Source organism: Falco biarmicus, chromosome 2 (assembly GCF_023638135.1).
Source record: "Falco biarmicus isolate bFalBia1 chromosome 2, bFalBia1.pri, whole genome shotgun sequence".
NCBI lineage: Eukaryota > Metazoa > Chordata > Aves > Falconiformes > Falconidae > Falco > Falco biarmicus.
Genome location: NC_079289.1, coordinates 113,972,187 through 113,998,311, shown reverse-complemented (window position 1 = coordinate 113,998,311; position 26,125 = coordinate 113,972,187). Strand labels below are relative to the sequence as shown.

At 52.6% G+C, this 26,125-nt stretch overlaps 1 protein-coding gene across 2 annotated transcripts in view; it reads left to right on the top strand.

Annotated features, from left to right (window-relative positions):
• IGSF3 (immunoglobulin superfamily member 3) overlaps positions 1 to 26,125 on the top strand; it is a 100,088-nt gene that overhangs the window by 49,803 nt on the left and 24,160 nt on the right. Inside the window, exons 3-6 of one of the 2 annotated variants that reach the window (XM_056328729.1) lie at positions 13,301 to 13,711; positions 14,569 to 14,958; positions 16,631 to 17,032; positions 20,550 to 20,954. In XM_056328729.1, the coding sequence (XP_056184704.1) occupies positions 13,301 to 13,711; positions 14,569 to 14,958; positions 16,631 to 17,032; positions 20,550 to 20,954 (1,608 nt within the window). The remainder of the gene's footprint in view (positions 1 to 13,300; positions 13,712 to 14,568; positions 14,959 to 16,630; positions 17,033 to 20,549; positions 20,955 to 26,125) is intronic. The other variant, XM_056328730.1, reaches the window with a different exon arrangement.

Sequence of the window (26,125 nt, the reverse complement as noted above, 5' to 3'; positions counted from 1 at the left end):
TTCTCGCCATTTTAATGTAACAGAAAAAAAAACAGGCTAAAGCTCTTTTCTTCTTCCTTTTTTAAGGTCGTGTTTACAGGAATGTAGCTGTTTTCTGAAATACAATAGCCTTTAAAGCTGTCCTGCTTTGTATGTCTGGGTTACAGGGAACAAAATCCTGATAGACAAGGAGGGAGGACGTGTCCTAGCCACGCCACAGAACAAGGCTCCTGAGCCTAGCTTTGGCGATTTTTTTGTTGTGAGTGGGTAAGTGGGTCCCCAGTTTTACACAGGCTAGTGTGCTGATACCAGTGCTGAGTTTGGAGATTTTTTTTTTTTGTAAAAGAAAGAATAAAAAACGTGAGCAGAAGAACTAGTGAAGCTTGGTTTCCTGTGGGTTTTGCGTCATGGTTCAATTCCTAGGTATCTAATAAAGCGTAACTGTTGCTTTTCCTTGGCTGGGGTATCCCCATGGTTGTCTTCTAGGTGATTTCTTTGGTGTCTAAGGGTTGACCAAACGTTGCATTGTTGCCCACAGATAAATATTAATATGTGGTGGATATCTCCTCTGCTTCTCCAGCTTTTTCATGAAACCTGTGAAACTTACTCTGAGACTGCTGTTCATCTCTCGGTGCTTTTTTTGAGAGCTTCAACCACTCTCAAAGCAACAGCCACTTGCTAAAGTTAAGTATGACACAGGCACACACACATGCACTGGAATTACATACCCTTTATTTTGTCAGTGGGGACAGAGATTGTGTCCTGCCCTTCTTTCAGCCAAGGCAGAAGGGCCATGCTTCTGCAGAGTGTGTGGCTTGGACAGCAAGCCTCGTCACCTGGGTGCTGAGCCGTGCACGGGGACTCGTACAGCAGACTCCCATCCCTACAGTGGTGGTCGTAAGAGGGGATCAGACAGGCTGCTTTCGTGTGGCAGAAGAAAAGCTTAAATGGGTTGTGGGTCTGTGCACCTGCCCTGAGTTAAATAATTAATCTGCTCTGACCGTTTGCCATCCCTGTGCTCTTGCGATGATGGCTTGCTCTGACTAATCAGTCATAATTCTGCAGTTGACCTGTCTTGATTTCTGGTTCTACTTGCTTGTAAAAAACCTGCTTGGATCAGATAGTTGTGAGAAGATTATTGCCCCCACAGATGGCACAGAGCGAGGGTGATGCAAGAGTAAGTATCTTATCAGGATCCCAGTATGTTCTTTATTTGCATACCGTAGCTCATCTGCATGGGAGATCTTGGGCTTTCAGGCTTTGCAGGTGCTGGTGAGACAAGCGGTTATCTTTGTGCAGGAGAAGGTGAAACAGGCCCTGAGCAGATTCAGCCTGAGGTGCAGGTCAGGCAGAGCTGGTGGCACTTCTGGATGTGAAACGTAGGTGGCTGAAGCGCTACAGGAAAATCTCCCCTGTTGTTGTCTCCTCTGGAAGCCTAAGTATGTGCAGGAAGAGGTTAACCTGCGAATGATACAAAGGCTGATACAGAGGGTAGAGAGATGCAAGAAGGTACTGGCCAAAGATACTGAGGTGCTGAGAAGCCCGTCCTGAAGACTCCTGCCTTTCAGCAGGCTGAAAAATCATTAGCTTTGGGTCTTGCTCCTTTATTTTTCTTTCACAGGAGTCCAGGACGTTTAGAAATCCCCTCTTCTTGTAACAGCTGAGAAGAGCTTCCCTCTGCTTCTGCTCAAGAGCCCTCAGCTCCGATGTGAGCTGGTGGTGTTTCCATCACGCTGTGCTTTCCTCAGCCTGTTGCAGACAGCAACCAGCAGAGTATCTGCTGCAGTTCCTGGCCGTGCCTCTCTCGGTGTCTCCGGAGTTAAACTCCACAGCCTGACTGTGCTGAGGGCATTCCCAAGAAGCAGCAGCAGCAGCGCAAGTGCGGTGTTTCATGCTGGTCACTTCGCCATTTACCTGCAGGGCAGGGAACAGCAGCTGGGAAGCTGGCAGCTTGCAGAGCCTTTTGCGCTCCGATGCAGTGGTGACACAAGCACTGACTGGGAGAACTGGGGCTGTCTGGAGACCTGGGGACAGCAGTGTGTCAGCTGTGCTTGGCTCTCAGAGAGGCTTCACCAGTAGGATGGAAGTGCTATAAATAAAATCCTGGATTCTGCTGGAGTCGGTGATATTGATCCTGCACTGGAGACATCATGGAAACTTCCTATTTACGACTTTATTTCATGACTTGTTTACTGTTTTGAGTGGGTTTTTTTAATGCATTAATTTGACACAGCATGTGCCTTTGGGTTAATGATAGGTGCACCAAAAGCATCTTCTCCTTATTTTAATGTAAGAGTTATTTCTTGAACACTTATTTTTAGATGCCTGCTGGCTCCTGCAAAGGATTTGGGGTATCCTGGAAAACTTGAGCGCTGTGCCTAGAAGACATACCTGTGTTTTGCAAGACTTAGACCTTTCCCTTCTGACTGTAACCATCAGTGGTGGGCATCTGTGCTGCTAGCTCTGAGCTAGGCATCTTCCTACGGGGCTGCTCGCCTCGTGGGGTCACTTGGTCAGCAAAACAAGCAGTCAGTGGCTGTAGAGCTGGAGAAAGTGTCCATCTCTTTCTGAAATGATGCCACCGTTTGGCAATTTAGCATGTGTTGTGGAAGACCACCTGGTGGTTTCTCTGTGGCTAGCTCTGCCGTCAGTTCATTGAGGTTGCATGGAGCACTCGCTGCCGGGGAACAGCAAAGCTTCCCCTCAAGAGTCATCGCACTTCCAAGTAAGAAGGTTCTGAGCGCCATTCCAAAACCATTTAGAATACAGTTTGTATAGCAGGAACTATCTGTTAAGTGAATCCTTTCAACCTGTCCGTCTAGTTTAGCAGCTGCTGCCTTAGAGGTGTTGAACAGAAGGGTTTCTGACTTCATGATGGAAAGCCATTGTTATTTCCATCAACTGATTGTTGTTCACAGCTCTTTCCACTGCACTGATGTGCCCTGTCATTTTCCTCATCTCCTTCAAGTATAGCACAGTTTGTCGGGAAAAGTGGTGGTCCCTTCTGTAGCTGCGTGTGAGGATGCTGCTCAAGCCTTCCAGACAGTGCCCTTCTGCAGGGAGGGCAACCTGATGGTGGCCATTTGTCGTTGGGGTGATAACCAGAGAGGTTCACGGAAACCTGAGAGAAGGTGGAATGGGAGAAAGGAAGGGCGCTGTGTGCTTTGAAATGCCAAGATCAATGAGTATAAAAATAAAGACTTTTAATAAAAGATTTCAATATAAAGGTGCCGGGCACTGTCATGCAGAAAGTCAGTTGGTTGTGTGTGCCAGGCTACCTGTGCCAGACTAGCTGATTGCTATGCTGGAGCAAGAGAACGCCTTTTTACACAGTCTGAAAAGCCCTTCCAAGCACAGCATTTCACATCCACTATTTTTATCCTCTGTCCCCCAAGTGATCGCCACCTAAACTAGAAGAGGCTTGGAGCCTGAAGGTCCTAGAGGAGAGATGACCATAGCCATGTACTTAAGAGGCAAAATTGCAGAAATACAGTGGGAAAAAATAAACCACATCAGGAAAATAGATTTGCAGAAGTGGACGTTACCTGCTTTTGTCTATGGTACATTGATCAGATGGCAGAAGTCTGACAACTGTTTGGCTGAATTTGTATTACTTGTCTTAAATTCTGCTTTCCAGAGTCTCTAGTGCAGGAGGAGAGCAGGTGGTCCTCGTGGTTGGAGAACTTGGACTCCATCCTGCAAGAGCCAGACCATGCCTTTCATTCATCACAAGAGTGCCAGCTTCAGAATAACAGTTCTGAGCTGCCAAAACCTTGTTGGAGGAAGGTAGCTTGGAACTAAAAGAACCAACATCGTTCATTCCAGCTCCCAGAAATCCTTCCAGCTCACGCTGACTTCGTGGCTCAGTAGATGGTTGTTGTCTGGTGAAGGTGAATATTTGTATAATATGTTACGAACAATTCCCATGCTTTAAACAGGACTGACAGAGAAAAGGAGAGTTCCGCTGTCTTAGTTTGCATGGGGGATTTTTTTTGTTCTTGGGTTTCAAACCTTTTTCTCATCTACTTATTAGCCACCCTTTGTCTCTCAGTAATCCGCATGTGAAGAAGATAAAATTCTGATCTCCCCTGCCTGTGCATTGGGATGCCAGCATTTTCACTTTGTCATCCCAGGGGAACTTTAACACCCAGACCTGGGCTGAACAGAAATTTGGGCAATAATAGAGAATAAAGCCTAATTCCGTGCTTCCTTTGGTGCTTTGCTTGTGAGGGCTGAAATGCTCTGTTCTCTTGTGTTCAGCAGGAAGGTGGGTTTTGGGGGGGTTGGACTCAGATTCTCCATTTGGGAGCCTTTTAAAGTCCTTAGTTTAAGAACTGCTGCTTGGAAAAATTGTCTCCCAAGTGTGTCTTGGTCTGTATCATCTGGACCCTGAGGCAAAAATAAATCATTGCTGCTGAGCTTAAGGAGTGACTGGCCAAAAGGGGTCGTTGGAACCTCTGGTCCTGGGCTTTGCAGCTCTAGGGACAGGTCAGGCCCCCAAAAGCAGATGGGAGAAAGGTGCTTGCAAGGACATAATCGCATAAATGAAGACAAAACAGCTCTCAGGTGTGCGCCTTGACCTCCTGTGTGATCTCTGCTGAGCTCTTGAAGCAGGGGCACTAATCTCTGACAGCAGCTCTTGCACTCTTATCTCCAGTGTTGCTTCTGGTCTTACTTGTATAGTTGAAATAGAGGAGAATCCTCCTTGAAAATTGATTTTTGAGAAGGGCAACTCACCTGACTATAAAGCACCGCAAACGTTATAGTCCGGGGGGAATATGGCCTGAGATGCGTTTTGATTGTTTTGAAACAATACTACACGACTCTCCCTGTTCAGCTTTGTGTATTGCCTGCCTGTCTAAGTGTGCTAGGTTGAATGAAATAAGGCTTTTAAAAAAATTGCAGAAAAGAGGATTTTCTAAGCTTCCCCCATGTCTATAATTTCTTAACTTCAGCTTCAGAGGTGTAAAACATTAAGTCGGCGTTGCATGCACAGCTTCGGAGAAGCCCAGGCTGCATCAGCTCCTCTGCTCCATGTTTGCTGGGGATATTTTTTGTTTTCCCTGGCTGTCTTGCAGGCTCCAGGAGGCTGTGGCTTAGTAGGTTGCCCGGTGCTGGTTTAAGCCACAGCAAATTCCCACGTCCCTGCTCTTAGCTCACGAGTGCTGTTAAGTAAAACACATCAGCTTAACCCTCAGTGGAAGAGGTGTGTGCTGATGTGTTCTGCTCGCATGTTTGCGGTGGCTTAGGCTTGCCATAAGCTTCAGTAGCTCGCTGGTGGCGTTTGGGATCAGCTGGAGAGCTAAGCCCTGACAAAGGTGAGATCATAGAAGAGGGAAGGCGGTGGAGAAGGAGGGATTTGTGAGCTGACTCACCTCGGTTTGCTGCTGGAGATTATTGCCTCCGCAGGTGAGTGGTCAGCGCGGTGGGCTGCAGCCCACAGGTGCCCTCCATGGACGTCTCCGCCAGGCTCTGTTTCGGAGGGGGTCGGTGGGGTCCCCTGCAGTGCACTCAGGTGTCACTGAGCCATGCAGCTGGGGCCTGGGGAGGTCCCAGGGCTAGGGACACGCCAGGCAGAGGCCAGCAGAGCTGCAAACACAGAGCCCACTGAGGAGCCGTGGCTGGTCAGGTGTTGGGTCACAGGGCGGGGACGTCCAGGCTGTCACAAAGCACGGGTTCCCCCGTTGCAGAGAAGGGAAAACACGTGTCCCTTTAGAGGGCATCTCTGCCCCCACCTCGTGCCTTGTTCGCTTGCAGGCTGGTTTTCACACTCCTTGCAGCGAGCATCTGCCTGGCAGAGCGGGGTTGCCGCATCCACGTGCGCGTGCGAGGGGGGGTAAAGGTTTTCCTCCCTGCGGGGGCTGGGAGGTGGAGGCAGAGGTGAGGCTGGTGCTCTCTGCCCTCGCCACGCACCCGGCTCACCCTGCTCTCTGTGTCCCCAGTGTCTCTGCCCCTCGGGCCGCCCATCATCAGGGTTTGCTCCACCGATGCCCCAGCTAATTTTTGCTTAATGAACAAATTGTGATTCTTACTGCTGCCTTGTCCTTTTACCATCCCTTCCTGGTTTTTCTTTTTTTTTCTTCTTTTTCTTCTTTTCCTTCTTGTAATGAGGTCATTTGAACTTCTCCATCTAAATTAGCTGTCCTAATAACCAGATGCTCCTGGGGGTGCTTTGGGATGAGGTGGGTGGAGAGAGGAGAAGGAGCTTGTTAGTGGGAGCCTGCCTTCCCCCACTCCTCAAAGCAGCTTTAGCTGGGGGCAGGGGCGTGATGGGACACAATGAAATAGGGGCAGCAGGTGTGAATGTGCTCTCAGTACCCACCTCAGTGCGTCTGAGGCAGTCGAAGGAAGGGGACCAGCAGTTCTGCAGGAGCATCTGCCACTCGCTGGCAGGAGGAGGCTGGGAGAACTGCTCTGAACAGCACTGTGCTGGTGGGGCTGGAGCCCCACAGTAAAGCGCAGGGGGAAAAGAGAGGGCGAGTGGAGCTGAAGCACTGCGAGCAGTTGGGAGAGCTGTAGCTCCGGTGGGTCTGTCGAGGACAAACTGGAGTCGGGGCTGAGCGCATCTGTTCCCCTTGCACGCCTGCCCTGTGTGCACAGGAAAGGGGTTGCTCGGGGTGCCTGCTGCCATCCCAGTGGGTTCGTGCGGGGCTTGGGAAGCTGCGGGGGGCATTGCTGCCCCGTGTGCTGGGGATGAGCACACTGGCTTGTGACCACCCCATCCGGCTGGGGGTCCCATGCGGTTTGGCTGTGAGGCTGCTCGTGGATGCACACCATGGGGCAGGAGCAGGCTGTGCACAGGGGTCCTCTGCCGCTGCCCGGAGGGAGCGTAGTGACAGCCTCGAACAGGCACACGGGGCAGGCTGTGTGTGCGACTAACGGAGCCCGCAGCAAGCGAGAAGTTCAGGCCCTGAGCTGGAAAGCTGACCTAATTTCCAGTTTTTGCGACTTCGGTCTGATTCTCTTTTCCCCTTTCTTCTACAGCAGTTACTTTTGGGTTTTGCTGTGCCCTTTCTCACTGGCTGCTTGAACTCACCCTGTTGCTTTGGGAGATGCATTTCTATCGGCATAATTGTTCCAGCCAGTCGTTAATATACCAACAAGGATACTATTGTAATCGGAGGATTTATTACTACTGCTGTGAAACAACTGTCATGCTATCTTACTTAGCTCTTCGGCTCCCCTCTTGCCTTCTGCCAGCAGCTGAATCAGTGACAAACTGCCCTTTTAAAAAGGTGCAAACGTGCAAACTGGGGATGTTGTTTTATTTTATTTTTATATTTTATTTTCCAGCTTTTACTACAGCATGCTGCAGTGATACAATTGCAAGTGACTTTAGTGCTTCACTATGCATTTCTTGATTGTGCAGCAGCTCAAAGTGACTACATAGTTCAACTTCTCATTTAAAATAAGGCTTAAATATTTGCATGAGGATTAAAAGTATATTCTGACTGCTTTTCTTTAGACCACAGCACAAGTTCTGCTCATCCCTTCAGGAGCTTGAAGTGAATTCCCTGACTTAATTCAGAAAAGTGTATGACTTCCTTTTTAGTTTAGTTAATTAATAGTATTTTAGCTGCTTTTCATTTAAACCTGTCTTTAACCATCCTTAGTTCTCAGTGCAGGTGGGGCTTTACTGAAGGAAAGTAATCCCCAAACCAGATTATTAACACTTGCTTTCTATTTTTCCCGTGGAACCAGGAACCTGTTGCTATACAGTGGTGGGCAAGGAAGAAAAGAGGGAAAGGTTTGCACAGAGACCGCACAGAGTCACAGCGAAAGTAGGTCTTGGGCTGGTAGGTTTGCTTCCTCGGTTTCTGGTGTCAGGTAGGACCTTGGGCACTGGAGGAAACTTAGAAGCGACAACAACAGGAACAAAGTTTTCCTCTGCCTGTCACAGACCTTGTAGTCGTGACTTAAAAATAAGGCAAGAAAAGGACGCTGCCGGGTGGCGTGATCTGCTCAGTTTTGTCTGCTTGCAAAGGTGATGCTTGAAGGTCTTCATCAGTTACGTAGTGTTAACACAGAATGTGTCTTCCTCTGTGCTGAAGGCATTAGGTGAGCTTTTGATTGATGAGGAAGAGCGGGGTCTGGTGTGCTGCAGCACGTATGGATCGGCATGTACAGCTAATTGCCAGGCATGAGGGCTTGCGAGGATTACACTCCTCGTCTGGGTATCTTCCCTGCCTTATCACCACCCTCTTCCTCCTGCCGCATGCACGCACATGAATTTGGATCCTGTAAAGAATGGAAATCAATAGCAGTGTGGGGGAGGGATACAAGGAGCGTGGTTCTCTGAGAGCTTGCAGTGGCTGGGAGAGGACAGGTCCCTTCCAGCTCTCTCTGTGACAGTGGGGTGGCTCTGGTAGCAGACCCTCCCTCCCTCCCTGGGATGGCACAGGTGGCTGCAGGAGGGTTAGCAGATGATGGTGACGGAACGCTGTATCCCTGTGCCTCACACTCCCACCCGCGTTGCCATTCACGGTGCCGCTGGGTGCCTGCCAGCGCTCACCTCTGGACCGGTGGCACTGGCGTTGCAGTCCCTCTTGAGCAGCTTGTTCCTGTCTTGCACACGCATCCGGAGGGGTTGGGGAAGGAGGTTCGTGGCACCAAGCTGGGATCCCTGCAGGGCAACAAGATGTCGTGGGGCAGGTGGAAACATAAGTCTCACACCTGAAAAATCCCTAGCAGTATTTCTCAGCCAGAAGCAGCTCCCTAGGAGTAGGGAACACATGTGTTTGTTCTTCCTAGATAGTTCACATTTGACACTTGGCAAGCTTAGCTCTGTCCAGGTAGTACGAAGTGGGCGTATGGGCGCACAGGGTAGCACCATAGGGTGCCTCTGAAGCAAATCAGTGGGTAAAAGCTGTAACAAAGTCCAAGGGAAGAAGAGGTTGGTGGGTTTTACTTGTCCAACAGTGGCCCTGAGATAGTCCCGTGGTGCTGGGTGGCCTGTGTGAGTTGTTTTACTCCTGCAGAGCCTCCAGTGTAAGGCTGTCATGGTGCTAAGTGATTGTCACAGTGGTGTTTTACCAGCTTGAGCTAGGGAGCCTCTGGCTCCCAGCCTGATGCTCCTCTTGCATTGCTTAACAAGGAAACGGCATCTCCGGCAGGTTTGCTGCCTTGCCTGGGTGTAGGTGAAATATTGGTAGCTCTCTGGTTTGTGACTAGCACATAAAAGCTTTGATAGCCTATTCCCTGGAGATGGTCGGAGTTTTGGATAGCTAAGGGCGAACCATGGGGAAAAGGGAGACACCTGGGTCATCCGACCGTGTGGAGAGAGTTCAGCACGGTACTGGGAGCTGCTGGAGATGGAGCTGGTCCTGGGGCTCAGAGGAAAGCCTGTTGAAGGTGTGTGCCAAGTCCAGACCTGGGAACTCCAGCCTCTGCTCCCCACTTGTCTTCTGGGAGTCTGTAGGCCAGTTCCCTGTCCTGAGGTTAGCCTTAATTAGCTCACCAAGCGCACGTCGATTGTGTGTTGCTGAGGTGTGTGTCCATTTGAAGCGGGTTTGACTGGAGCTGTGTGTGCAGGCTTCCTGAGGAGAGGGATGCTCGCTGGTACTGCCGTGGCAAGAGGGGAGCATCTCCTGGCTCCCTGCTCCTCCTCCTCCTCCTCCTCCTCCTGCTGCTGCTAGCCCTGGGACTCTCCCTAGCTGGGTTCCTGACGCCCTCTAGCGGTAATATTTACATTTAATAGCTCAGGAGCTTTCAAAACTTGGCGGGGGTTGTGAGCACCCTGTGCTTAGCAGCCCACCCCCTGCCAAGTACCTGTCCCAGTGCCCTCTGCAGTCGCCTGTGGCTTGGGCGCTAATAGGAAACGATGTATTTCTTGCTGCTTTAAGAAACTTACTGTTTCTGCCCTAAGTACAAGCTCGGTGCTGTCAGCTGCGACCAGGCTCAGCGGACTGGTTCAGGGATGGAGGTAGCACAATAGCTTTGCTCTCAGGAAGTGTTTTTCATCTTCCTGGCCAGCCACTCACTGCCAAACCTAACCTTGATGCTGGAGACACAGGGTTCTGCTGACACCTCCAGGGGGTCATGACAGCTGCAGGGGTGGACTTGTGTTGGAGGACAAGGAGGAAGCAAGGCTGGATGGCGCGTGTAAAAGAGAGGAGAGACAGGGAGGAGCTGGCTGAACACGTGTGCTGCAGCATCCCTCTTGGCTCTGATTCAGGTGCGGCCCTGCTCCCCTTCACACAGTGGTAACTCCCATCTAACCTTACCCTTGGTTTCAGGTGGAGCTCAGCTTGCAGAGTGTCCCCAGAAGCCGTGGTGCTTCCCACAGCAGGCAGCTGCGGGATGAGTGCGGGCAGCTCAGCAGCGTGATGGCTGGCAGCAGAGCCAGCGCTCCCAGCTGAGCGCTGTGCAACTCGTGTCCTGATAAGCAAACTGGTGTCTTTGGAGGCTGAGCAGGGTGACTAGCTTGGGAGGAACTTCTCTTCTGCTAACGCACCTCCCTGCGTGCGGTGCTGTGCCCTGGCAAGCGCCTTTGCGGTGTTCCCTCCTTGCTTTTCTCTCCCATGACTTCCAGGCTTGGTCTGCTCCAGCTTGATGGGCTAAGGTGTGCCTGTAGCCCTCTTGTCAGCACAGGCCAGGAAGGTCTGTGCCTTGGGCTGGTGTGTGAGCCCCTGCGGACCTGCTGCGGCAGTCCCCAGTGCTCCACAGCACTCAGAACAAAATGCTCAGGCTTCTGAAATGAGCTGTGACCTGCTGCCACGTTTGGCTGCCTCTTGAGAACAGCGTTTTCTCCTTCCTCCTACCCGCTTCCCCCGCTCCCCAAACGTGGTACCCAAGGTGCATCTTGCAGTGCAACTATACAGTTGTTTGTGCATCACTGGCCAAGCGTGAGAGCAGTGGTGCGAAGCGCAGAACCTTCCCGCTGGCCCAGCCAGCTTCGGGCTCTTGCCTGTCCCTCCCAATGTCTAATCCTTTGGAAACTGGGATTTTATTTAGTGAGTGGGTCTCTAGTCCTTCTGGTTAGGAGGGTGACACTAACCGAATGTATGTCCATGCCAGGCTGATTTAAGGCAGTGGCCTCAAGGCTGCGTGCAACCTCAGAGTTCTTACTAATGCCTCTAACCAGGAGGATTTTGGTTGAGTTTTTTAACCAGAAGAGCAAGAGGAATGCAGCACAGCGTGTCAGGTGTTACCACAGTTAAATTACAGCCTTTAACAGCGTGCCACCACCTCCTGATTTTTCTCCAAGAATGCATTTTGCAATAGTTTGCCCATGTGGTGTAAAAGATGCTAACCCTCCAGCCAGATTATGACCTGGGAATAAGTCACGGTTCCAGCAGACGAAGCGGTGCCTGTGCCAGCCTCTAACCTGCTCGGGGAGATGTGTGGGAAGCGTTCGCTTAAGGCTCAGCCTTCGGATGGGCTTCCCAGCATCAGTCCTGGGGAGTGGGCAGCTCCAGCGGGGCTGGCAAGCCAAGTGCCTGTCCCCTCCTCGAGTGTGACCTGGTGTCCTGCGGGGCCAGCAGCTCTTGGCCAGAGCGCAGCTGTGCTGCTGAGCAGGGCTGAGGACACGCAGGCAAGTGGTGGGTGCACAGGGCCCTCAGACTGGGGGCGGGGGGGTGAGGATGGGTTCACTTTCTTCACAGACACCCACGTTCACCCCATAAGCTGCTGTGTGGAGGCTGGTGTAGCAGGGCGCTCTGCCTTCGAAGCAGCTCAGCAGGGAAGGAACTCCAGCAAGGGGATGATCAGGTTTAATTTATTCAAATAATGTCAGAAAAGTTGTAAGAGCCCATGCGTGGCTCTGGAAATTATGCAGAAGGGTTTGAAATGAGAAATTTGAATCTTACCGTGCAGGCGTTGTGAACCGGCATGGTTAGTTGTTGCTGTCACCACTGGTTTGGGAGTCGGAGGGAAGCGGGGGAGGGAAGCGGGAAAGTGAAGCAAGGCGGGATCCTGGCCATGGTCTGCCAAAGGCTGTTGCCGGTGAGCAGGGAATGGGAGCCCCAGCGAGGAGCATGAGAGAAAGGGAGGGAGGAGGAGACATGGCTGCAGGGATGGAGGCAACAGCCTGTAAACGGCTTTACCAGGTACTTTCCCTGTCAGGGGCAGTAAATTCCTTGGGTAGTGAACACGTTGTAGAAGCAAATGCTCCCATCCGGGCTGGATGTGGGAAGGTTTCCCTCTCGTTTACTCATCTCTTGGCTTTTTTCTTTTCTCTCTTCTGCTTTTGACTTTTCTTCCCGTAAATAATCCCAGTGGTTGTCTTCACTGCAGCTCATTGCTTTCTGTAGCTGTGCCTGAATGAAACAGATGCAGCTTTTGGCAGCTCAGCTAATTTTATCAAATCTTCCAGTGCTGTCAATGAAACCGAACTGAGATATGGTAATTATATTCCACCAGTACGCGGCAAAACCGTAGGCATTAACAGGCTCACTAACGCTGCCTTGTCTGCAGAGCTGGGGAGAGGGTTTGCATTCTTCTTTTCACCTGACGTTTCTTGAGACAGCAAAGTCTAGAAAGGCTTCTTTTTAAGAAAGTCTGTCTTCTGGTGGGAGAACCTCCTGCTAAAATTAAGATGCTTGTTAGCGTCAAGTAGAATTGGGGGGCCGCACTTTTATTTTAGCAGCTGTACTTCTTTTCCTCTAGTTAATCAACTGGAAAAGTAGCCAGCAGTTTTATTACCGGGTGCCTTGACACGGCTGTGTCCCGGGGGCAGGCACTGGCCAGGCTGCAATTGCATTGCTGCCCTCAGAGGAGCCTCTTCCCTCTGAATGCAGAAACCCCTTCATTTGGCCTGCAGGGTTCATTAAAACATGAAAGGATATAAACAAAGGAGAGGGGGATTGGATCACCGGGCTTTTTAATGATGGAAGATTAAAGGAATTAAGTATGTCTAGCTTGGCCCCACTGGTGACTGAGGGGCAAAGACCATGCCAGAGCTCAGGGGTGGCTGAAGGATGTGGGCAGGAGGAGGGTCACGAAGCATGCTGCCGGGGCGCGGGATGAAGGGGAGCCCACCCGTGACGAACTGCCTCGATGGGAAGCGGGTGTATTAAGCTGTGCTGCTCTGCAGCGTGACGGAAAACCCAGTGCAGTCACTGGGGCCGTTGAGAGCAGGAATTTAAGCGCACCGCTGGAGTGTGTACTGCAGGTTGCGGTCTTTCCCAGCCAAGGGTTTGGGGGATGATTTTCCTCCTTTGGGGAGGTTAAATGTGAGCTTAACAGGGTTTGCTAATACTTAACAATTAATGACAATCGTAAAAGAAACCTCTCCCCCTGCTCTCCTTTAATGCATCTAGGCTTTAGGCTCAGCATTTTGGCATTGCTAACACGGGGGCTGTGTTTCTGTCCCCCTTTGCAGTGATCCCCGACTCGCTGCGAGTGACGGCGGTCCCACAGACACTGAACAAAGTGGAGCGCGACTCCCTGGAGCTGAAGTGTGAGGTGTCCAAGAGCACAGCCCAGCACAGCCACGTCTCCATCGCCTGGTACCGGCAGCGAGGCAGCGAGATGCCCGTGGAGATCATCTCCCTCAGCCGCGACTTTGTCTTGCGGGCCGGCAGCGCCTATGCCCAGCGGCAAGCCACGGGGGACGTTCGCTTGGACAAAGTTGGGGAGACCACCTCAAAGCTCACCATCTACAACCTGCACCCATCGGATCAGGGCGAGTTTTACTGTGAGGCAGCAGAGTGGATCCAGGACCCGGACAAGTCTTGGTATGCCATGACCCGCAAGCGTTCCCAGGGTGCCATCGTCAATGTGCAAGCCACCGGTCAGTGTCTTCTCTGCCTCTTCTTGCTTGCCTGGGCGGTGGGAGGAGGCTGGGGCTTGTCTCCCTGCTTTGCCGTGTGCCCCGCTTGGGAGGCTGCTGGTCGGGTGAAGCATGGCAAGGGAGGGCCCAGGCGCTGCCTGTGGGCAGAGCCAATGTCAGCAAAGAGCAACCAGGGGATGCCAGGGCAGCGCAGGGGCTTGTGTGGCAGGCCCTGTCCTCTTGATGTGGTCAGTGGTCTGGGGCTGACACAGGAGCTAAAACATACCTTAAGCGCTTGGTGCTAGCACAGGCAATGAGAATATTGGTAAGGGAGGAGGGTAAGAGTGACACGGCAGAAGATAAAACTAAAAATTTCAGCAAGCGCTGTATTGCACAAGGCCCGTTTGCAAATCGAAATCCTTCTCCCAGCCCGAAGCACAGGTTCCTGCTAAGGATCTGAAGACGCAGCTGAGCTCTTTCTTCCTCTGTGATGTGCCTCAAGGCCCTGCCTTTTGACCCTGGTTGAGCTGGGTGCGAGTAGGACTAGGCGTTGGGTCTCATCCCACAGTGCCACTGGATGCTGGTCTCACAGTAGAGCTGCTCCCAGGAGCAAAGGCTGAAGGAAAGCTCTAGGACCGGGGCAGCTCTTGCGTGCTGGGCAGCAAGCTGCCTCTCCTGCAGCACAGCCAAAAACAAAGCCCCTAACAAAAAGCAAAAGCACAGCAAAACCAAGCCCCGAACCCCTTCATCTGCAGATGTGCGTGTCTGAGGGTTGTCGGCCGTGCAGGAGGTAGCAAGCTGTAAATACCTCACATGAGCTTGCCGAGTCTTCTGCTGGGCTTTGCCATGCTGATGTGAGTTGGTGTGTCTCTCCCCAGATAAGGAGTTCAGTGTCCGGCTGGAGACGGAGAAGCGGACGTACATCGTGGGTGAGCCGGTGGAGTTCCGGTGCATCCTGGAGGCGCAGAATGTCCCTGACCGCTACTTCTCCATCTCCTGGGCCTTCAACAGCTCCCTCATTGCCAGCCTGGGACCCAATGCTGTGCCGGTGCTCAACAACGAGTTTGCCCAGCGTGAGGCCCTGGGCCAGCTCAAGGTAGCCAAAGAAAGCGATAACGTTTTTGTGCTGAAGATTTACCGCCTCCGCCTTGAGGACAGTGGCAAGTACAACTGCAGGGTGACAGAGCGGGAGAAGACCGTGACGGGGGATTTCATCGACAAGGAGAGCAAGCGACCGAAAAACATCCCCATCGCTGTCCTGCCACTCAGTAAGTAGAGACTTGTCCATCCCCTCCTGGGGCCATTGCTCTACTGGGCAGCTAGCTGGTGAGGCCGTGACGTACCCAGATTTTGGCAGTGGGGAAGAGGGAGGATAAGAGTTTGCATGCTGTGGAGGCTTGAAATCCCAAGTGGAAAGATTTATTTTATTTTTTTAAAATGGGAAGGGGATGATAGAGAAGGAGGGTTATGTGCGGGGAAACACGCACCCACCTTGGTAATGACACCAAGCTGGCGGTTTCGTCTTTGAGCTGAAGGTGCACGTGACAGCCTCTGACTTGCTCCTCACACCTCTCTCCTCGCCCTGCTCTGCGGGGAGCTGGGTGCTCTAAAGTACTCGGCAGACATGATGGGGAGACCAGCTTGGCCTTGGTTTATCCAAAGAGCTGCTAGGGTCCTGCCGTTGAGTGGCTGTTGTTGAGCTGTACTGCGTGAGGGCTGTCCTGGGAGAAGCCAGGGTTCATGTGCTTCTCGAGCCCCGGGTTGCTCCTCAGCTTGCAGCTCTGTCACGGTCACTGTGTGTCTGCCAACCCTGGTGAAAACAACCCTGCTGGAGGCTCGCCTGAATGCCTTTTATGTTTGTCAGGCAAACATGACAAATACAGAAATAACAGGTTGGGAGGACTCCTTCCTTGTTTTGTTCTCTGGAGCTCGGGTCGCTGTGGCATGGTGAGCCATGCACGCGTTGCCCAGGCTAGCCTGGCAGTGGGCTGTGACTAAGCAGAGGGTAGCTGCGAGAGGATTTTGTGCGATGTCTGCTGTCTCTTAGGTTTGTAGGAAGACGCAGCCCTTTCCTCTAGCTCTTTTTTCCCCTCCTCATTTCTTCAAAAGAAATTCTGTTTCTTTTCTCTCCTACTAATATTTGGTCTCATTTGTTTGGCTTTGAAAATTACTCTAGCTAAAATTTTTGCGTTTGACAAATGCCTAAAATGTAGTACTTTTAGGCACAGCCACCTTGCAGACAGATTTCGTTCTTGCCGTTTGATAAATCACCAGCTCTAGGAACAAATGTGATGGTTTTTAAAGGGTGCTAAGCGTCCATAACACTGACAAAAGAAAGCAAGAGTAACGAGCGCTCAGTATATCTGAAAAGACAGCTGTAAAGCCGTACACCTCTGGGAAGCTCAGGATACCGTGGGTTTTTTGATGTTACCAGAATTTGATAGCTACCTCTAGTGTCATTAGCGATGGGAGTTGGGGAGAGCTTCTCCCAAAAGCTGTTGTAGGAATAGACGTGGCAAGATGGTGATCAGGATGACGTGCATTGAAAAGCCCAGGGAGCTGGAAGCTTTTTTTTTTGGCAGAGCCAGTTGCATGTGGTTGATGTTGTAGCAACACAAATTCCCTCAAGTTTTGCTGAGATCCCATCCCGGACCTGCGACCAGAAGATGCAGCAATGTCTCGTGAGCCGTAGGCAGAGAGATTTCTCCCAGCTTTGGCCTACGCCTGATTTGAGTGTGCAAGTCACCAGGAGCAGCTCGCTGCCCACAAAGCTGTTTTTGGATGTGGTCATGCATGAGGTTAAGACGTGCCTGGACCCAAATGCGTGGGCAGTTTCCTGCACCTGGTAGAAAGCCTCTCTGGCCGGCAGCGTCCTTCTTGCAGACCAAGAAGTGGCAAGTGTGTGTCATCTCCCCTGTGTGTATGCGTTTCTCTCCTTAGAGACCAGCATCTCCTTGGAGATTATCAACAATGCCAGCAATGTCTTGGAGGGAGAGAGCCTGCGCTTTGGCTGCAACGTACGCTCGGGCTTTGGGCCCCAAAGCCGCCTCTCCGTCACCTGGCAGCTGGTGGACAAGCTGAACCGGCGCAGCGAAATCGTGCGTCTGGATCGGGAGGGCACCCTGCAACCAGGCCCCTCGTACGCTGAGCGCAGCAGCTACGGGGGCATCCAGGTGGAGCAGGTCCGTCCCGGCTCCTTCACCCTGGAGATCTTCAACAGCGTCAAGGCAGACGAGGGCCACTACGAGTGCCGGGTGGCCGAGTGGACGCGGACTCTGGATGGGGAGTGGCAGATGGTTGGGGAGCGGCACGCGGGCACCCCGGTGTCCATCACTGCTCTAGGTGAGTACTTGAGGCGCAGGGGGCCACGGGGCCGTGCTCCCTCTGTGGCCAGCCCCCCCTTCAGAAGGTCACCTGCGAATAACTGGGGCTGCTCTCCGCACTCCAGCCCTTGCTTGCTGGCCAAGTGGAGATCCCTGGCAGCCCACCCGCAGCTGCTGGTAGGTTGGTGCAAAACTCCTGCGTGCCCCGTTGTGTGTGGGGGCAAAGTCTGAGGGGTGGCTGTGGCAGGAGCAGGGCAGGGGGTGGCTAAGGAGAGGGGCAGTGCTTCCAGCGTCCTTCTGAGGAGAGAGGCTGCCAGTCCCATGACGTGTCCCCCCAGCACTGATGAGCAGTGCAGTGGTGGTGCTCCATCAGCAGCCTGTGGGCACTGAAGCCTCGCTGTCTGCCCTGGGTAAACCTTACCTCCACTCGCCAGGCCAGGAGAGCAAAAAGCTGGGCATCTGTTGGCCCAGCCACCAGAAATGACTAGCATCTCTTGACGGCGACAGAAGCCTGCGGAAGACATGGATCAGGAACGGTCCTCATAGCTTCTGCAGGGAGGCACTGAGCTGCTGGCCTGCAACCACAATGTTGTCCATGCCCAAGCCGAACCAGCTCCCGGGATCATTGGTACTGTGCTCTGCCGAGGGGCTCCTCCATTCCAAACACAGTGCAACCACGTCAGTTTAGGAGAGGGCGGGTAGGGCATTAGGGATTTTGCACAGATTGTGAATTGCTTTGGTCCCGCTCAGGCCTTGCTGTATTAAGCCCTGGACTCGTTTCCAGAGCGCTCTGCAGAAGACTGAAGAAGGGATGTCTGCTCCTGTGAGGCTACTGATTTGCAGAATGCCAGCGCTATAAACAATCTGGGAGCTCTGTTGAAAGGTTGAGATAAGAATTTCGGTTGGTGAGGTTTTTTTGGTTCCCTGCAGTATTAAACTTAAGCTTTGGCAAGATGTGTGAGAGACCAGACTTCAAAGCTGTATCGTATTCTGATTAGAATCTTGCTTTTTTCCTCCTTTCCTCCCCTTCACTTTGGACCTTTCAGAGGCTGTTCTGTCTGGAGCTAGAAATCTTTGCTATATAGCTTCCGAAAGCACATAGGGACATTAGTTTGTAAAGAACTAAAGGCAGATACTTACCTGGTTTTAATGGCACCTTCCTTCTGAGGTCAGCAGCATTTGTCCTGCCGTAAGTTTATGTATTGGCCCTTCTCTCTACTCGGCCACTTGTAGAAGTGTTGAGATTGAGTGCTGAGATTTTAAAATGTATCACTTTTGCTCTTGTTAAAATTTGTAAGATGCTCAGAATTGCCCAGCAGCAGTTCTAGAAGATGTGATGGAAAGGTAGTTGTCCCTGCTCCTCTGCTCCTTGTCCCAGAGAAATCTCCAGCGATTGAACATGTTCTGTCAAGTCCTAAGAAATTCCTAGGTCCTCTTCCTATAACTAGCAAAGCTGCAGTAGCTTATGAAAATTTAGGGGAGAAAATGTTGAGTATTGTTTCGTTGCTGCTGAATCTGGTATTTTTTGTTCAGCGCAGTGGTTTTGAAGTGCCCTGAGAAACTCAAATGGAAGGTGCTAAGAAGGAGCAAGAGAGGTTTATGGCTACAGAAATTGCTAGTAAAAAAAAAATGCAGTAAATTTAGTGACACTCACACTTCAAGTTAAGGTCTAATCGTTTACTAGTCTGCCAGGGTAAGAAACTCTTTAGCTGTACCAGCACAAATGATGTTTAAACCCATAAATCTGTCCACAGGGTGGTTCAGAAGCAATAGCCAGGAGAGCGATGTGACGTTGGATGAGACCAGATGTCCCTGAACTTTTGAGGATCTCAAGTGCCTGGCAGGGACTTAGTTCTTGGCTGGCTGGGGGAAGGAGTGGGCAGGCAGGGTGAGATGGGGGGCTGCTGCGTTCTTGTAAGGAGGTCCTGCAGCAAATCTGCCCCCTTTATGCGTGGCTTCTCTCCTTTTGTACCAAGTCCTGAAGGAAGCATGGCCTTTGTGTGTTAACCTGAGTGCCATGACCATGTTGGTTGAGTTGAGGACATGAGAAGCACACCTGGCTTTTGTACGGCAGTCAAGAGAAATCCCTTCGGGAAGCTTCCTTGCCCAGGGCAACTGGAGATTCAACTTTTAAGAAGTCAGCTGGTCTTGGTGGAATTAAGTTGGCTTTCTAGGGCCGTCGCTGGCTCAGTGATGCTCTGAGCTGGGCCCAGTAACATGCTGGCCAGGACAGGAGGGCTGCTGCTGGCTCTGAAGGTAAGGGCTTACGTGGGGATGAGATGCAGCAGTCCTGCAGGGGAGACAGCCTGGGTCTCACTCTCTTCTCCTGGGTAATCACTGAACATGTCACAAGAGTCTTTAATCCCAAAGATTGACCTGTTTTCTCAGTAGTGACATGTCCTGGAGCTCTGGCACGGTGACGCCGTGGGGCTGCAAAGGCGCTTGCTGGAAGCAGGCGGATCCAGCAGTGTCCGTGCAGCAGCTCTGCGGGTTGCAGGGAGCTCCCGGCTCGTCTCCCAAACTGTAATTTCGAGCCAGTGGCAGGCTGAAGCTCTGTGCTGATCCAGAAGACATTCCTCTTTCTACTGGGCACTGGCAGGGCTCTCCTCCAGCAGCAGCAGCCGCGCCAGGTGCTGGGGTGGTTGGCACTGAAGGGGGAGGGAGGAGAGCTGCCAGCCGGCGTGGGACACTCCACGGAGCCTCCTGAGAAAGGAGCGCTTCTTGGGGAGGTTCCTGGTAGAAAATGAGGTCCCTGCTAAATCTGCTGGCTGCGCTGAAGTGATTACAAGAGAGGAAAATACTTCTTTCTGCAGCGCAGAACGTTACTTTTGAATTACTAATAGACTGCTGGTTTTAAAGTCCCCTAAACAAGGTGCCGGGGGTAGACAAGTCAAAACGTATTGACCGGCTTACAGAGTGCCGTACAGCCTAAAGGATAACTGCCTAAAGCTGTCCTGGAGCTGTGATCTGGAAGAGAACAAAAGCCATGCTGTGTGAAGAACAAGAGCAACCTGTTTCTCTTTTAGTTGCCTCCATCCTGGGGATTTGTAACCACTGCCAGCTCTCCGATGCATGAACGAAGGCTGCTGCTTGTTACTGTCCTCATCTTCCCTTCACCTGCCGCAACCAGCCGCAGGCTGGGTGTGGGGAATGGGGGGGGCACCCCCTGCCTGAGGGGTGGATGTGGACTGCGGGGTCTGCAAGCTGTCAGGCTGATGCTGGGTAGCTGCAGTGCCTGGTGCTGCTCCCTTGCTGCTGCGCTGCCACGTTTTCGTCCGGGGCTGTGGCAGCCTGCAGAGGCTGGCTGCTCACCCTCTGGGTTTAAAAGATCTGGCTTGTCTGGGCAGAACACACCCAAGTGTGTTTTTGCTGCTGCTTTTCGTGCCGCTTTGCAATTGCAAATGAGGAGCCGGCACAATGCAAGCGGCTGATTACTCCATGCCCACGACTGGGTGACCACACTCTAGTTTTTGTGTGCCAACAGCCTGGACTCACTAGGCAGGTGTCTCTTAAAGCCCTCTTCTCTCTTTCCACAGAGGCCGGCTTTGCTGTCACAGCTATCTCCCGCACCCCTGGGGTGACCTACAACGAGTCCTTTGACCTCCAGTGCATCATCAAGCCCCACTACCCATCATGGGTACCCGTGTCTGTAACGTGGCGTTTCCAGCCAGCAGGCAGCACAGAGTTTCATGACCTGGTCACCTTCACGCGTGATGGCGGGGTCCAGTGGGGTGACAGGTATGCGGGTTTCCGGACCCGCACTGCCATCGAGAAGGCTGAGTCCAGCAACAACGTGCGCCTGAGCATCAGCAGGGCGAGTGACACGGAGGCTGGCAAGTACCAGTGCGTGGCTGAGCTCTGGAGGAAGAACTACAACAGCAGCTGGACGCGGCTGGCAGACAGGACCTCCAACCTGCTGGAAATCAGGGTCCTGCGGCCAGGTGAGTGCCAAGAGCACAGGAGAGGGGCTGGGGGTGTGTCATGGGGATGGGGTATTTACCAGTGCTGCAGTGGTCTGTCTGGAGTGAGGACCCCTCTCATGGCTGCAACTGGTGTCTCACACTTGTACAGGTGGAACTGCTCGGCTCTTTGCCCGCAGATGTGTTGGAGCTCCCTTATCCACCTCTGGGGAACCGGGTCCTCTCTTTGTTCCTTGTATGTTGGCCACGGGGCTTTCTTCTGGGAAGTGAGGTGACTGAAGCTCGGTCCAGTTTCTGGACTGTTCCTGTGAGATGGAGGCAGCTTTGAGATTGATGGCTCCATTCATCAGAGCAGACTAACCTGGGAAGGAGGGGAGAGGGATGGGGCAAACAGGGTCAAGGAAGAGAGACATGCTCCCACCAAAGCCTGCATGTGCGTCTGTGCCATGTGAGGTGCCGCAGCTCTTGTCTGGTAACTGGCTGCATCTCTCGCTCTGCTGGAGGCATCTTCAAAAGCAGCTGGCGATCACAGAGCGTGACTTTCATCCCCGCTAGAAACCGAGCCCTTTGCAGCGGGAAGTCACCGAGGCCGTGGGTGCCCACACAGAGTGTGCAACAGCTGGGCAACAAACGCCTGGCTTGGCAGCGAGAGTCAGAAAACCTACAACGTGCTTATTCTCCCTGTGCAGCCGGTGGAGAGAGCTGGGTCTTAGCACTGATACTTTGGTGGTGCCTTCTATTGTCCACAAAGGGTGCGAAGATACGTCTGCAGTCAGGGCAGCTTGGGCCATCGCTGAGCTGAACAGTCCATTGCTGTCTCTGCCTTAGGGCTGGAGTTGATGTGTGGAGCGAGGCTTTTAGCACCTTCAGGACTCTTGGCTCAGGTCCATGCGGTTTGGTAGTCCTCCCTTCATGTTCCCATGCAGAGGAACTGCTTCCTAAGGTCTTTCTTCTGGCTTAGGCTTTGTGCTTTTCCCCTCGGTGGCCCTTTTCATACTCCCCTCCACCTTCCCCAACCCTTAGTATGCGTTTAGAAAAGTCGGGGGATTCTGTGACTTTCAGGTGCCTCATGAGTTTTCCGTCATCTTTCTTCCGTCTCTCATTCCTTGCCTTCATCTCCAGGTTAATCTTTGCCATTTATCTTGATTATCCTGCCTTGTGATACGTGTTTTACTGCTGGCAAGGTCAGCTTTGTGATGTTCATCATTTTGGCTTATTTCCCTAGGAGGCAGCGTTGACTGGATATGGTCCCTGGAGTAACATGCTTCTTCATGGCACATCTCTGTGCATGCATACATGTGTGAGGGGGAGAGAAAGAAATCCTTGGTAACAGCTTCCAGAAGAGACCCTCTTTGTCATAGCTCAGGGTGGCAAGGAGGACATTCAAAGGACATGTAAACTGTGCTCTGGCAGCCAGTTCTTCTTTACTGGAGCAGTAACCATCAAGTGATGCCTTAACAGAACAAGTCATCTAGGTCTCCATGGTTTTTACCTCTCCCTATCCCCCTGCTGCTCGACAAAACTACTGCTACACAAATCTTAGCTGTCAGTCCAATGAGCCTTGCATAATGTTTCTGGTTTTATGGCTTACAAAGGGAGGTGGAAGAGAAGAGAGGGACTTCACAGAGCGTCCCCAGTGCCATGGTTGCACACTCTCTGTGCTTTGTCTCCGTGTCCAAGGCAGCCTCTGAGAGCAGGTGGTTGATGTTCTCCACAAATGCAATGCCAGCAGTCACACCAGTGACTGCTGTGGTTCTCTCTGGTGTTGCAGGCTGCAGAGGGTCACGTCACATCCTTGCTGGGTCTTTGGCTGGATAATTTCATGATGATTTCCAGAGAGGATCCAGGATGACGTGGGAGGCACCTTCCTTGGACACCTCTGAATGAATATCCTAGAGCCTGCCCAGTCAGACCTGTGCTGGTGAAGCAGGGGCTGGTTTTCAGATGAATATCCAGGGCTTCTTCAAAAGGATTGAACACCTGAGAGTGCTGTCGGTCTAATTCAGTGTCTCTGTCATCACCTTAATCTGAGATGCCTTTGGGCTGCTGTTGGGTATCTTAGTCCCAGCTTTCTCATCCATATGCCAGTGTGTTTGGGGTGAACTATCTCCACTACCGATCCACTGAGGGACGCTGTAAAGGCTTGTCTGAAGGTCTTTTGGCAAATTGAGCCAGCATGTGTTTCCAGCTTGGACGTTAACGCTGGGATTCTAGTTTCCTCTTAAACCTCTGCTCCCTGTTCGTCAGAGCGACCTTTCCATTCGGCAGGTTCCAGGTGCAGATGTGGCAGTTGATACAAGTCAGCCTTTAAAGTGTGTTCAGGTGAGAAAGGTAAAATAGCAGTTGCCTGATTGCTTCACTAGCCTCTTGGCTTTGTGAAATCCCACATCCTCAAGGAACAGGGTGCTGAAGCTTCTCCTGGTGTGCCGGTTTGCGGATGCGGTGCTCAGGCTGGCTCTCCTTGGCAGTCCTGCAGTGGGTAGTGTTCGTAGATGTCATCGGTGCTGGGTGGTAACTGCAGAGGTGGCAGCGCTGGGTTTGCACTGCGTGTGTTAATGTGGCTGCGAAGTCATTTCCCCTGCGGCTGTTTCATGGCCAACAGGTAATGGTGAGGAAACAGCAGCAGCTTGAAACACTCCGGTCCTTTCCTACTACCAGGAAGAAACAAGCGGTATTTGAGAAATGAAACACACGGCTCCTGAAGAAGGGAGCAAATGAGGCGGCAGCATTAACTCAGCTCTGAATACAGGGTCTGTAAGCAGGATGGCACAAGTGTCCTGCTTGGCATCTGGAGCCAGATTTGGCCGTTGGGTGTGACATTCCCGACCTCTTGGGCTTGAAGCCGTTATACAGACTGGCAGTGTGAGGAAGAGCCCTACAAAGGGTGCTGGCTGCGTGAGAGCTGATAGAGAATTTACATATCACGAGGGCACCGGTGTTCATCACCTGCTGGTGCGTGAAACCTCACCAGCAGCAGCAGTAGGATCTGGAGCTCCCTTTCGTGGCCTGCCCTTTGGTGTCATGCAAGCCTGCACGCCTTGGGTTGCAAAGCAGAGGGAGGGTTGTGCACAGGCAGGGACACGCAGCCCCTCGTGTGTGCTTTGCGGGGAGTGAGACCTGCACTGCTGTAGGGCAAGCACTGGGTTCCAACTTCTGGAGCCTGGGGCAGAAGTCCCGGCTGGTGTGGGGGTCCAAAGGGCAGGATTGTGGACCAGCCTGGCTAGATTGTCTGGGGCTGTTTCATGTCCTTACAACGCAGCGTTCTCCTTTTGACTTTTGAGCTGCGTGTTGTTTCTTTCTCAGTGAGCTCATGTTGCAGCAGAGGGGGAGGAACGATGAAAGTACGGCTCCGTTCATGCCAGCTGCTTCCCTGAAGCCAAAGCTGGCAGGAGACCACACACAGGAGCGCAGGCTGAGCTTGGAGCGAGCCCCAGCTGCAAGGTGGAGGTTTCTTCCTGCCCACATCCGTGTGTTTGGGGCTCCCTTTCTGCTGCGGTACCTGGCCTGCCTCTGACACCCCGATTTTTTCATCCCTGAAAGCTGAGGCTCACCCTTCCTTTCCCCCAAGGCTTCACCATTGTGTTTGCTTCTAGAGACGTTGCCCTGCCCTTTGCACACTTGCCCTTTTCCAGGTGGGGAAGAGCATCCTCCGTGCAAGCTTTACTGGGCTGGTCTGCAAGAGATCAGTCAGGACAGATGTCCCCTTGGAGGGGACAGGTTTGGTGACTCCCTGGCACTTGTTGATCTCTCAGGTTTTATGGGAGGTAGAGGTGCAGGTGGTTCCTTTTGAATCCAGGTGACCCTGGAAGCATTTGGATTTGGGCTGAGCTCTCTGTGTGAGGACACCAGCTGAGCAGTACCCCTCACTGATCTCTGCCCCCTTTCTCCCACAGCATGGAGGGGGAACGGTGCCTGTGCTCCGCGTCCTGCCCAAGGGAGGAAGGTGATAGATAGATGCATGTGGGTCAGGGGGAGACCCAAGGGCTGTCAGGCAGGCTCTGTTCCCAGCCCCTCCTTGCATCTTGCTTCTCCCTGCCAGGTTTTCAGGACGGAGCAGCCGAGGTGGGAAGTGCTGTCTGGGAGCAGCACGTGTCTGTGCAGCCTGCGGGACTCAGACAAGGGCAGCAGACAGTCCGTGGCGGCACGGGGATGATGGGGCCTGCGCTGCAGACTGGGCAGGTTAGGACATCTGGATAGGACTCTTGCAGCGAGGAGGCCTGAGCAGGTTTGTGCTGGTGCATTAAATTGCCATTGTCCTCGTGTGCATTACCGCACTTACCTTTCCCCTGCAGCACAAGTGAGTGATTCAGCAGAGCTTTGAGAGGGCCTGAGGCCTGAGTGCTGGGAGGTCTCTGGCAACAGCAGAATGAAAAAGTAGAGCTTCGCACAAGCAGGAGGTTGTAGCAATCCCCTGCTGAGCACACGCCCCACCTTTCATGCTCAGGCACAGACCTGTCCATCCCAACCTGCAGCGTACCCCCCTCCCCGTGCCCCTGCGCTCTGCCTGCCCCTCCAGCCTTGCACTGTCCCTTGGCCAGTTCCTTCGTGACTAGCACTGGAGCAGGTGCATGGGGAGAAGCTGCAATCGCCTCTGTAAATCTGCCCTCTTGCTGCCTGGTTTTTGACAGTAATGAACATGGGAGGAGGGATGGGGAGGGGCGGCGGGGGATGATAACTGAGCAGACGCCAGGGGTGCTGGGCTCCTTGCTGCTTTTTCGCAAGCTGGGCTACGGCAGATTGATTGACCTGGGAGCTGTCGAGCAAACAAGGCAGTCAGGCTCTTCATTAGAGCATTAATTAGCTTCCAGGGGTTCTCCAGGGGATGCTTGGTAAAGTTTGGTTTATTAGGAGCTGTCAAGTTGAAACCATTGTGGAGGGGGAGGGTGGAGGCTCCTGAAGCTGGCCTGGGAGAAGCTGGGGAGGCTTGTTCCTGAACCTTACTTTCAGAGTGGGGTGAGCCAGAGCCGTGCTTGCCCTGAAACGCTGCACCCGAGTGGGTGCAGAGCGCTCTGCTGTTCTCCTGCTATCCACAAGAAACCACCACTGGCAGCAGCCTGACTGTGTTGGGCGAGCAGTGGCCAGAGAAACTTAAAGAACGGAGAGCAAAGGACCTCTTCGTTACCTTTGTTACCTCTTTGTCCAAGACCATCCCTGGCAGCCTCAGAGGGACTGCTCAGTATCCCGCTCATCCT